General features: G+C 43.0%; 1 protein-coding gene across 1 annotated transcript; it reads right to left on the bottom strand.

The window, feature by feature from the left end:
* Positions 298-10,133, bottom strand: LOC8061930 (50S ribosomal protein L1). The gene is made up of 10 exons (XM_002437080.2): positions 9,467-10,133; positions 6,469-6,555; positions 5,332-5,373; positions 5,146-5,251; positions 4,842-4,906; positions 4,712-4,756; positions 4,531-4,638; positions 4,322-4,409; positions 1,674-1,720; positions 298-804 (listed from the first exon to the last, which is right to left on the bottom strand). Exons 1-10 carry the CDS (start codon positions 10,031-10,033, stop codon positions 727-729), a joined length of 1,233 nt encoding a protein of 410 aa, XP_002437125.2. The 5' UTR covers positions 10,034-10,133; the 3' UTR covers positions 298-726.

The following is a 12,174-nucleotide window of genomic DNA, read 5'->3' as shown; positions in this document are numbered from 1 at the left end:
CGTTTCTGTTCCAACCACAAATCCATGTATCATTTGATGCTGGCGCATCAGAAAAGCAGACAGACCTGTAGCCATCAGCTTTAAAAGGCAGCAAATTCAACAAACAAAAAAGGTTTAAAAGGCAGCACATCAGCCAACAGAACGGTCAAACCTTTTGTCGCAAACTCCAGATGAGATAGGCAGACATAAGATGCACATTTTTTTCTCCACACATGGAACGGCGCAATGAGATAACTCGAACAACATTCAGCTACAGCAAACATATTCCTCAAACATAACTCTAAAAGGAAGCCAATAAGAACTGAACAATAGCTCCAGTGCATTGTGCAAGTTAGCTCATTCTCGCTTGTGGGTGTACATTCCAGATTCTTTGAGAAGCATGGTGCAATCCTTCATTTCTTATCAAAAATAAGAATCTCTAAAACTACCATCTTTTTAGTAACAAATTCAATATTACATTTCGTACAACAAATGAGACTCTGGATGACACAAGTGGAGCAGAACAGCAATCTCAAAATCGCAGCGACCCAAGGACAAAATAAACTTATAGACGATAATGTTTGCTGAATGATCCATGTCCACAAAGTTATTATCCCCAACAGCAAAAACAGTCAGCCATCCAAAACTCAACCTGGTTATCGGTTGCGCTCCACTGCCAAACAAGCCGCCATCTAGCCCACCGCTATTGGAGAAAGAAAGCTACATTCGATGCTTTATTGTATTGACTTAGCTAACTTGCACCTTGTTATAATGATCAGCAGCCACAGATAGTGATGGTATGGTAACAGGAAATCCAGGTCCCATCTGCAATAAGTTACTCCATTAAGTAAAATATATGAACAATTTTAAGTTCAACACAGATCAGTAGGGTTATTGCACTAAAAAAGTTTGCATGGAAATCAAAGATAACAAATCAATAGCCCACTGCTAATGAGCATGCTTCCAATGTCAGCTTTTAGTTTAGGTTAAAGAATGTCTAGCGCAAGAAATGTTTTGCCATTCATCACTAGTTTTGAAAAGATTGTAGAAGATAAGGCTACGTGCTAGGAATAGCTGTTGCAAATCTATATCATAGCAGTTAATAAGACATCTCTCTGTACACTTCATTTTGATCAACTGCACTGGTTGCAGTCACTAAGGAGACATTTCCATGTACAGAGTACAGACCACCAAATTTACACCATTTCAACTTAGCAACTTTGATACCAACCATTAGCAACATTATATCAAGTGGTAATGACTAATGCACCTTTCTCTTCACCTTACTGAACTGTGTAATTTTGACTTACAAACATATATCCACTCTGTTCAACAGTGTACTTGACCATGCCATGAGCCCATGAGTCCAGTGCAACCTGATTGCTTCATTAACATTTAACAGTCCTAACAAACTTCCATTTTTCATGCACACTCAGTCACAACTCACAACAAACTTCCAGTATGGATGATTGAGAAGTACACATCCTTAAGAAAACTATGTACATGTGTGGTTTGTTTAGCACATGCACAAAGTAGCTAGTAAGTAATGACGACAGGCAACCAAAAGAAAACAAAAAATCTAGTTAAAGGTCTCAGCAATTTATTTGTTTGTGTCATGTATTTCATGGCATCCCTATGGAATGTAAAAAATGCACGTTGAAGTAAGGTCTGCCTTCACAGTAAAGAGAACTTACTGTGCTACTCAGTGTGAACTTCTTCACATATCCTACATATTTTGAAGCTGCAAGAAAGGGAGAATGTTAACAGCTTGGACTTCAAACTTCATAGCTCTTCATCACAATTATTGAATGACAGAGAATTATTAAAATGTGTAGATATCCATTTACAGAGAAAAAGTGACATGTTTACTATACAAATCACATAACCAGATAGCCTTTAAAAAAAATCAAAACAAGCTTCCAACTTCCATGAAAACGCATTTCACACTACAAAGATTGATCCAGTCCAAGGACAGTTGTATTGAAAGTCTAGTTTCTGAAGACCTTGTGCCACAAACATATACTATATAGATATCACACTTTTGCACTAAATGCACAACTACTTCATCTGATTCCAAATGCAGGTTGTTTTACACTTGTGCACAAGGATCAAGGAAGTAGATATGACCTTAGTGCCATTCATTTAGTTCTTGGGAAAGATGACTCATTCATTTAAGTAGGGCAAAGAAGGAAGAAAATATTAAATATGCACAGAAGCTCTAAAACAACCGACATTTGGAAAATAGTTGTGAAGGCTAAAACCAACTTATATTTGGAATCAAAGGGAGTAAGTAGACAGAGCAAAGCAACTATTTTGATAGAACTGGTACTGATAAATTCCATGTAGGAGGTATAAATGAAACTCCTTTTGCTCCAAAATGTAGGTCATTTTAGTTTTGCTCAAGCTCTGACCAAGTTTATAGAAAATTATAGAGTAAAATGCATCACCAGAGGCCTATCCTTCGTTTTTGCCAATAGCATTTTTGGGACACTACACTTTTTAAGTCGTTTTGCCCACAGAACCGACATCCAACGGTCCCATGGCATGCTCACTAGGCAACTCCAGGCTGAAGCATTTCGTCAAGCAGGTCATTGGAGCAGAATATGACCGTGCCAGCCACGCACAGCGCTTAACGGATGTGTGCCGCCACCCCTTCATGCCATCCCCACAGCTCTATAGTCGGCTACTCGGCTGGCCACAAACCACATACTTTACTTGCGTTCGTGCTTGCCACCTCCGCTCTTATGCTCGTTGGTCACTGCCCACCTCATCATACTCTGCAACTCGATGCTGTTGTCAGCATGCACAACAGCCGGTGGCGGCGGCAAGCCCAAGGTCACGATGCATCCACCTCTCCACAGTGCCGCTCAAAGACGGACACACCCACATGTCATCGACCACTCCAGCCCGGCCATCTCGCTGATGGCACACGCCTCCAAGAACAGAACGCTCATAACACTCCTCGCTAACACCACCGACGGCAAGGACCCCAGCACGGCACCAGCCACACAGCCCTTGCCCCCACCATTGTGATTGCCAGCCACTGCAAACATGGCACACCGCGCTAGCTACGTGCCGCCGCAGCGCCCCTCACGCCCCATGCTCACTACCCCATTGTCCCCATGCTACAACGATGGAGACCCACTATCCATGCAACTTTGCGACCCCACCATGGCATGGCTCGGCCTTTGGCAGTTGGCTGTTGTACCTAGGAGAGCCATTGCACCCATGCAACAGCGCCTTGCCAGCCAGCATCGTCATGAAGTCACCGAAGATGGCCATGGCGACATTATTGCATGTCATGTTTTGACCTCACTTGGGAGGCAAAGCGCCAGCTTATTGGTGACCTTCTGCGTGCCAGCTACATGCGTGGGGAATGACTGGGAAGACGACATGAGCCCAGTGACACTAACTGCACCGGCAGGCAGCTTCCACGATGACAACTCGCAGGACCATTGTGCGGAGTAGGACATCGGCAACGGACTGGGGGCCATGGCGAGGGGCAACATGTGGCAAGAGCACGTGAGCGACAAGCAAGCGCAAGAGCACAGGGCTGGAGGATGACCGCAAGCATATGGGGCTGGTGTCTGGCACGAGTGTGCCGGCCGGCAGGCAACACGAGCGCAAGGGCCACATGAGAGAGACTGAGGGAGAGAAGACTGAGTTGGCGTGTGGCACGAGTGCACTTCCCGTGAGCGAGCATGACATGAGGGAGGGAGAGATGCACACAGGTGGCATAGGTATGGGAAGTGCGGCAATAGCAAACACCTGGACATGCCACATCAGATCTAAGGGCCAAACAAAGGTATATTGACCTCCAGCGAACCATTTAAAAAGATTAGAGACCCAAAAAGCCCTCTAAAGTTAATGGGCCTTTGGTGCCTTTTACTCAAAATCATATTAACATTTACAATACCAAATACATGCATTTCGCACTATCAAGACTATTTCATGGTGGATTTAATGAAATTAATTCGATGTTGCAGTGTAGATATTGGTGTCAGAGAAGTTATTAGATTTAGGACAATTAAATAAAATGACACATTTTGGAACAGAGGGAGTACTAACGAGAACTACACAATAATCATGCCTAGAGTATTCAAGACTATTGTACAATATCTTCTCTTCAGCGAAAAGGGAAAGCTTTAAAGGAAATAAGACAGCATCTGACATTGAGTCAAAAGAAAACTGGCAATTTTCTCAGTGTTGCACTCAACATAATACATAAGAACTGTTTAGCAAACATGTCAGGAGTTCACAAATTATGACTAATGTTTGCTGTAAGCTCAAATGTACAACAGAATGTTGCCAATGCCATAAATAGTGTCAGCGCATTACTTACTTTTCTTTAGGCCCACTGGCTTAGCAAGTAAAAGTGCATGCACAAAAGCACCTATATTTTCACGTAAACTCTCCTCAGTAAAGTTCACCTGTAAATAACACAAATAATAACAATATGAGACAGTAAATGAAAAAGTTAGAAATTGCCTGGCTATCCAATATAATGGTAATATCACTAGGACTATTTGCAGTAATGCTGATCTTCCATACCTTCCCAAGGCCAACATGCACTATGGCAGTTTTATCGATTTTGAAATCGACACGCCCTGATTTTGCCGCTTTGACCGCACCAGAGACATCATTCGTCACAGACCCTAGCTACATACAACAAGTGTCACTAACAGCAGAACGTTGAGCATGATTCTCCAATAAAACTAGAGAACATTCTTACCTTAGGATTGGGCATCAAACCACGTGGACCCAATATCCTAGCAACCTGAAAAGGAAAAACAATCATGATGTTAACTTATGTCATTCAGAAACAAATTAATGTTAATAAGTTCAATATGCTATTACACTACCTTTGAAAGTCGGGGCATGAACATTGGGGTTGCTATGCACTTGTCAAAGCTTAGTTTGCCTCCTCCTATATGCATATAGGTGGAAATAATAGATCAATCAAACAATATCAAATATTGACGCTGGAAACTAAAGGATCACTGATTGAAATGAAAGAGAGAGAGAGACAAACGAATGAGTGATAACTGAATTTTAAAAAATGTATTCTTCAACTTGGAATTATTCCTCAAATATGCAACACATAATACAAAAGAAAACGTTCATGTAGATGGAAAGTGAAGGACTCAACAGAAGGAAATAAAGTACCTGTGCGGATCTCCTCAATCAACTCGTCGCCACCAACTACATCTGCTCCAGCAGCTCTAGCTTCATCTGCTGCAGGACCTTCAGCAAATACTGCTACCCTAACAGTCTTAAAGAGTAAAGTAAACAAAAAAAAATCATTACAAAGTACCATAAGGAACTAGTACTAAAAAATATACCCCATCATACCTTGCCAGTGCCATGAGGCAATGTTAAGGCGCCACGAACCATCTGTAACCCAGATAGAAGTACAGTCAGTATGTCAGATGATAAGTTTCCGATAACCAATCAATCAAAACCAGACCATTTGATCACTACATCGTCATGAGCATAATTGCTTAGCATTTCTTAAAGATTCTAGACTTCTGTACCAGAGGGTTTGTGATAACATTTATTGTGCATCTGTGATACATGCCACAAGGGAAATAGCAAAATCATAAGTTCACAAAGTGACATTAGCAATATTCTTCATTTATGTGGCTTCTACTCTGTCTTAAAGACTCATGACTCACAGAAAGTATGGTGGAGTGAAGAGGTATTGTCCATTTTTGTTATTGTTACCAGTACATTACCTCAAGCAATAGTTCTCTTCATCATTAATATGTTGACAACTAACCGAGTAGTAGAACAAATTTCTCAGGATTTTGTGAGTACACGGGCATGACTGAAAATCACAAGTGCCACAACAGCTGAGTTGAAATAAATCTAAGTACAATTAAGAGAAAACTGCACCAAAGGTCGACAAAATTGTTCGCATGTCATGAACTCATTGTAAATAGCTTGAATTTGTTGTATCAAGTATTTTGGACTAGTTATTTACACCAAGTAACAAAGTGGGAGCATTACAGGGAACCCCTAATCTCTTTACTTGCCAAGCCCATGGCTCATGAACACATCACCATTTTTACCTGTCAAATAGCTTATATTTGAACCTAACAAGAACAACTTGTCAAATTTAAAGACACACAAAACTAAAGGTCAAGGATCTCACACTCTAAGTGGCTGTGTCCAAGAACATCTTTAAGAATAGAAGTCCAAAAATTCCTTATTTGATGTTTCCATGCAGTCAAACTTTATAAAAGTAAATTATCGATATGTTAACGATCAAGGCTGCACAAGATATGCATAACTAGATAGGACTTCAAAAGTACATTTTATAATTCTGTAGTTTAATTATACTTAATATTTAATAGTCAAATTTAGATCTTGGAGAGAGAAAAAAGATCAATAACATCAAATAAATGAGAACGGAGGGAGTAGCATGCAATAGAACTCGGAAGGAAATAATAAATGCATCTACGAAATTTAGAAAGAAGCGTAGCATACCTGGTCACCACGACGTGGATCAACACCTAATATCACATGAGCTTCAACAGTTTCAATAAAATTCCGCTTCTTATCGTTTGCACTCGTCTAGAAAGCAGAAAGTGAACAAATTGTGATTCAATCATTGACCAAAGAACAAAGAAGAAAATAGGAAAGATACCATGCCACATTCAAGTCCAGTATCATGATAAAGCAAGAACAAAATGGAGAAAAAAATAGTGTCAAGCTATTGAGTACATTTTTCAGAGTCGATAATTACCACGACTAATGCATTGTACCCACATTTTCTTCAGAACCCACTACTTATCCTATAAATTAGAAGATACAAAAAGTTGAAGAGGTTACAAAATTGGAGGCTAAGAAGTGTAAGTTCTGCATTTCCCACTAACAAAACTATCACTATTCTTTTTTTTAGTGGGAAATACAACAGGGGAGACCCCCACTATTAGAGCTTTTATTAAGGCCTTGTTTAGTTCCCAAAAAATTTTGCAAAATTTTTCAGATTCCCCGTCACATCGAATCTTTAGATGCATGCATGGAGTATTAAATATAGACGAAAATAAAAACTAATTGCACAGTTTGATCGGAATTGACGAGACGAATCTTTTAAGCCTAGTTAGTCCATGATTGGACAATATTTATCAAATACAAACGAAAATGCTACAGTACCCATTTTGCAAAATTTTTTGCAACTAAACAAGGCCTAATAAAAAAGGAACTGTACAAAAAAGAAACTGTACAACTATGAACAAAGCCACCAGAGGGGCAGAGGGAGCCCTCTAGGCTGAGGGAGCCTAAAGAACCAAACAACTAAGCAAGAGAATCTTATACAAAGAAGAAAAACGATACATTTGTCTTCACTCAATCTGAAAGCTTGAAGTATAGCCTCCTCACAAAAGAAAAAAAAATTCAGGAAGAAAAAGTAGGTTGGCCTCTGTCAAAACTATCAGTCTATCACTATTCTCACAAACACTATTACATGGTCCTCTGGTATTGGAAGTGACACCATTCTCAAAAGGTGCTAATTGCAAATTAGCTTCATAAAATAAAACTATAGACCATTTTTCTACTTGCAGGATGACATTCAAGCCTTCCAGTTACATAATGGAAGCTCCCAAACTTGTTACAGGTGTGAACCATCCACCATAGCATACTTCAAGCACAATAAATCACAAGCTATGCTGGCAATAAACTTGAGAGCAGTTGGCTTTTGACACTTCAAGATCATCTTCGATCATATGCAACCCAAAAGTACATGCCAGGCATTTGGGCAATTGGATATATTATTATGTTAAATCAGAAAGCATCCATGCATAATCACAGTACTGGGGTTAAACCTGGTAATAGTTTGGAGTAAAACCGGATTTCCTGGTTCGGTTTCTTATTTAGGCCTGTTAGTTTGGGTGGGAATGGGTTGTAATGTTAAATGCGCTGGTTTGGATTGGGGCAGTATAGATTGGTTGGGTTTGGAATTAGTTTTAGATTTTTGTGTAGTAAACGATTTGCAGACTGGTTCAGCTAATGGGCTTGATCCAATGGAAACGCATGGTCTCAATGCTGCCACCGCCTGCAAGTGCAAAGTCCCACGACGCTACCGCCAGGGCCTCACTGTCGCTGATCTCCGGCACAGGGGCTCCAATCCTGCTGCCACCATCACCGGATCAAGACGCCGCCGCGTGCCCGGACTGCGCCGCAGCTCAAGAGCCCTCAAGCTGACCTACAGGGAGTAGTGGTCAACTAAGGACATCTCCACCAAGCACCACTAGTTCATGCGATTGTGGATATCGCCGACGCGAGCTAGTGGGTGCATCTCCGGTGCGGAGCTTGCCGGTGGGAAGCTCGCCGGCGATGCTGGCTCTAGCTCCTGCTCCTAGCAGCATGTAACAGGGAAAGGGAAAGAGAAGAACTGAAGAACCACGGAGAGGTGCGGTAGAGAAGCAAGAGGAAAGTGTTCCACGTGGTGGGCCAGCCTCCATAGGATAAAATAGTTGGTGATTATTTCAGTTGGTACTTGGGAACCGAGCTGAGATAAATGGACTAGCTTTGGCTTAGAACCATGGTTTGGAGAATGGGATGGACTGGTTCAGTTTGTCTAATGCTTGTAGTCTGGTTCAGTTTAGTTTTGGAGAAAGGGAAAATAGTACGGAGCAAGGTGGGCTGACATTTAATTCTGAAAGAGTTTGGTCTGGATACGGGTTGGTTTTCAGACCACTACCACGTTTAAATGGGGTCATGAAAGTCGATCCAACTGACTGCGGTGGGTCAGTATCACAAATCATATGACGCCAAACATTATAGTTCAGGTTTCATTCACCCAGTGCAGCATCCAATGTTGTCAAAATCAAAGATTCTAGACTAAATTGGAGACTTGGTGGTAGGATCAGAATCATGGAACCAATGTAAAATCTAGATTGTTCTCCTCATTTGTTTCCTCAGAAATTATATCAGGCAGTCAGCACTCAGCACCGCCACAGCAGATGTGTGCTCCTTGGAGCACGTGAGCACAGGTGCTGCGCCAACAAGCGGGGATGGCGACATTTACCATCTCAAGGGTGGAGCGGCTCAGAGCACTCAGGTAGCCACATAGCTCCTAGGTGTAGGTAATATCGCTAGAATCAATCTGGAGCATGATTCTAATGGTTTTTACTACTTGGAGAGCAACTCTACAGAGACTCTATCAAATATGACTATTTTTTTTATCCAAGTGGTTTCCTAGTCATGGTTTTAAGTTTTAACAACCATGGCAGCATCTGAAATGCATGAGACACATCCTGTTTGACGGCAATCAAATAAAAGTGGCATCTGTTATTTATGTGAAAATATAAGCTAGCGCAGCAATCAGAAACCTAGTTCTGCCATTACAGAATTCACACAATTCATCGTTTTCTACTTCCAGTTCTTAGCACGCTAAAATGAAACAAAGTCAGAGGGCATCCCCTTCTCAAGGCCAACATTATGGACACTACTTTTGTGCAGATAAATCACAATAATAACAGACCTTGACTAGGCGGATGGCGTCGACGAGATCAATGGCGACCTTCTGCGGCCGCTTGACGACCGGTATAATCGTCGGGTACGGCAGCTGCTCCTCCTCGAGAGGCATCCCAAAGATGCTCCTGGTGGCCCGCCCCGCGTCCATCTGGATCCGCTCCGCCTCCCCCCGCAGCCCCTCGTCGTGCACCGCCCCCGCCTCCCCGCCGACCGGACGGTCCTCCGGCAGCGGCGCGACCCTGGACGGGTACGAGACGGGCGAGATCATCGGCCCCGCGTCCTTCACGTACCGCATATCCTGCTGCGTCCACTCCCGCGGCGGCATCGGCGGCTGCGGCCGTCGTGGCAGTGGGGATTGGTCCCTCGGGCCTGCGTCTTGGGTTAGCGGGGCGGCGGACTCCTCGGGCGGGGCCTGCTGCTGCGGCTTCGGCGCGTAGGAGACGGGCTTAATGGGCGGTGGCGGCGGCGGGGCGGAGCTGGAGTTGGCGTCGGAGGAGAAGTGGAAGAGAGGGAGCAGGCGGTGGTGCTGTGGGTGGCGCCGCGAGTAGGAGAAGAGGAGCCGGAGGTGAGCCATCGCGTCGTGGCGCGTGGTTGCGGCGGCCGGCGGCGACTGGTGAGGCCCTGGGGTTTTAGTCTGGGAGTGGGAGAGAAGAGAGGAAATGGGGGAGGGTTCTCGCGTGGCCAGATGGGCTGTATCCTCCTCCACTTCGTTGGGTGGTTCCTGTCATGGTGGGCCGGGTGCCCGCGTGTTTGTCTATCTCGGCCTTGTTTCGTTGATGGATGGAACGAGGAACATCTCGAGACGGCCCAACCTGAAAGTCTAAGGGGCCGCTTGGGAGCGCTCAGATTAATCACTCCTCGGCTGCCAAATGTAAAAGGAAAGGGAAAAAAACGATCTAGCTTCCTTATTAGGAATCTAAGGGGCCATTTGATATGGATTCTCAGGCGGCTCCTCAAGCCTTTTTTTTTAGCTTCCGTTGCCAAATGCCTGCTAGTCTCAATGCATATTTTATGAGAGTGTCATGCATACTAAATAGGATGCCACATAAGTAAAATTGCTGACTTGGCAGGGTCATTAAATGAAGAAGTTTCATCAGATGGGAGAAGAGTTTCATCTCTATAAAACTCTTGTGGCTCGGTTACCTAGTTTATAGTCTTTGTAACTGCGCCATGAAACTATACATTGAGACTGGCCTGAGTGATTCGCCGCTGGAGCTCCGTGTTTCATGCTCTCACAGGCACAATGCGACAGGTGGAGCTCGAAAATGGATGTTTGTGGCCAGATCTCACAGGCACAATCCGATGGTCGGGCCACCAGATCTCTAATGGCCAGGCACGACGCGAGGGCTGGATTTCTGACTCCTTGCATCTGTTGCTTGCAGGAGATGAGCTACTAGAGAGAGGATAAAGAGAGAGAAAGAATGAAAGGAAGGGGAGGATAAAAATAATAGGAGAAAAAGGCTGGGAATGATTATAGAAAAAAAAGAAAAAAAAGTTATCATGGACTTTCACTCTTTGGGCTAACCCAAACGGTCTGAAAAACAGCTTCAAAACTGAAGCAATTTTTTTAGGAGCCGGAGCCCTACCAAGTGGGTCCTAAGTGAATCACACTTTTAATTTGTATACATGCAAGGGAGCCAAAAAGATTTGCTTCCCCAGGTTCTCTCTAGCTCCGTGTTATATTTTGGTGGATATCAGGTGAGAATCAATTCTCTACTAAATCCCACTTTGCTTCTTCTTAGGAATCTAGTGGAATCACTCCATCAGAGAGTAAAGGAGCAAAGCTGAAGAATCAAGAAGCGGAGCTCTCCCAAACGGGGCCTAAGTCTACGAGCGGCGTGTGGCCATTTTTATTTCCAAATAGAGCATCTATGAGTTGAAATTCCTCAAAAAAATCTATATGAGTTGAAAAGATAACTCGCTAACTTAATTTTAAGGGAAACATAAGAAAATTAGACTTCCAACTGGTTGAAATCAAAATCTTTATCTTTACACACTTTTGAAACTCGTGCTCTTGACTTGCACTCGTTCCATTCTAAATTATAAGACATTTAAAGAATCTTGAAGAGTTAAAACATCTCAAATTTAACGGCCAACATAATACATACTACAAATTAACTCTTATTAATAGATTGTATTGTATATTTTAATTGTTATATTAGAAAATTAAATTATTGAGTCCTTGTTGTCTTATTTGCTCAAGAGACTTCAAAATTGTTTAGACGGCCCTGCACGACACGGACGTGCCATCTCTCGATGCAATTGGTTTACAAGTCGCTACCGTCTTGCTATCATGGCATTAGGCCTTTTTTGAGCTCCCCACGGACCACGAACGGCTCGTGACGAGGGCGACCTTTTTTGGTTGAGGCTAACTCATCGGTCGTCGCCCGACGTTTATGAGGTGTGGATGGATGTTTGTTAGAACTCATAGCAGTAGAGGATCGGAGGCGAGACGGCAAAAAGGCTTAAACCTGCGACGTGCACTAGAGATAGTATAGTAGAGGAAACATAACGTTGTGGGGCTAGTGGCTAGTGGAATACAAAAGAAAAGGACGCAGATACGGCATGGGCGTGGGGATCACAGACGATGATGACCGGAGAGGACTCGATGGCGGCCCAGTTCCTCAATCCATCTACTATAGCATTGTTTAGTTTTAAAAAATTTTACAAAATAGAAACTGTAATACTTTTATTGTATTTAATAAATATTGTACC

The sequence above is a fragment of the Sorghum bicolor genome, chromosome 10 (assembly GCF_000003195.3).
Source record: "Sorghum bicolor cultivar BTx623 chromosome 10, Sorghum_bicolor_NCBIv3, whole genome shotgun sequence".
In the NCBI taxonomy this organism is placed as follows: domain Eukaryota; kingdom Viridiplantae; phylum Streptophyta; class Magnoliopsida; order Poales; family Poaceae; genus Sorghum; species Sorghum bicolor.
Note: the sequence above shows the minus strand (reverse complement) of the source record. Positions and strands in the feature narration are given on the sequence as shown.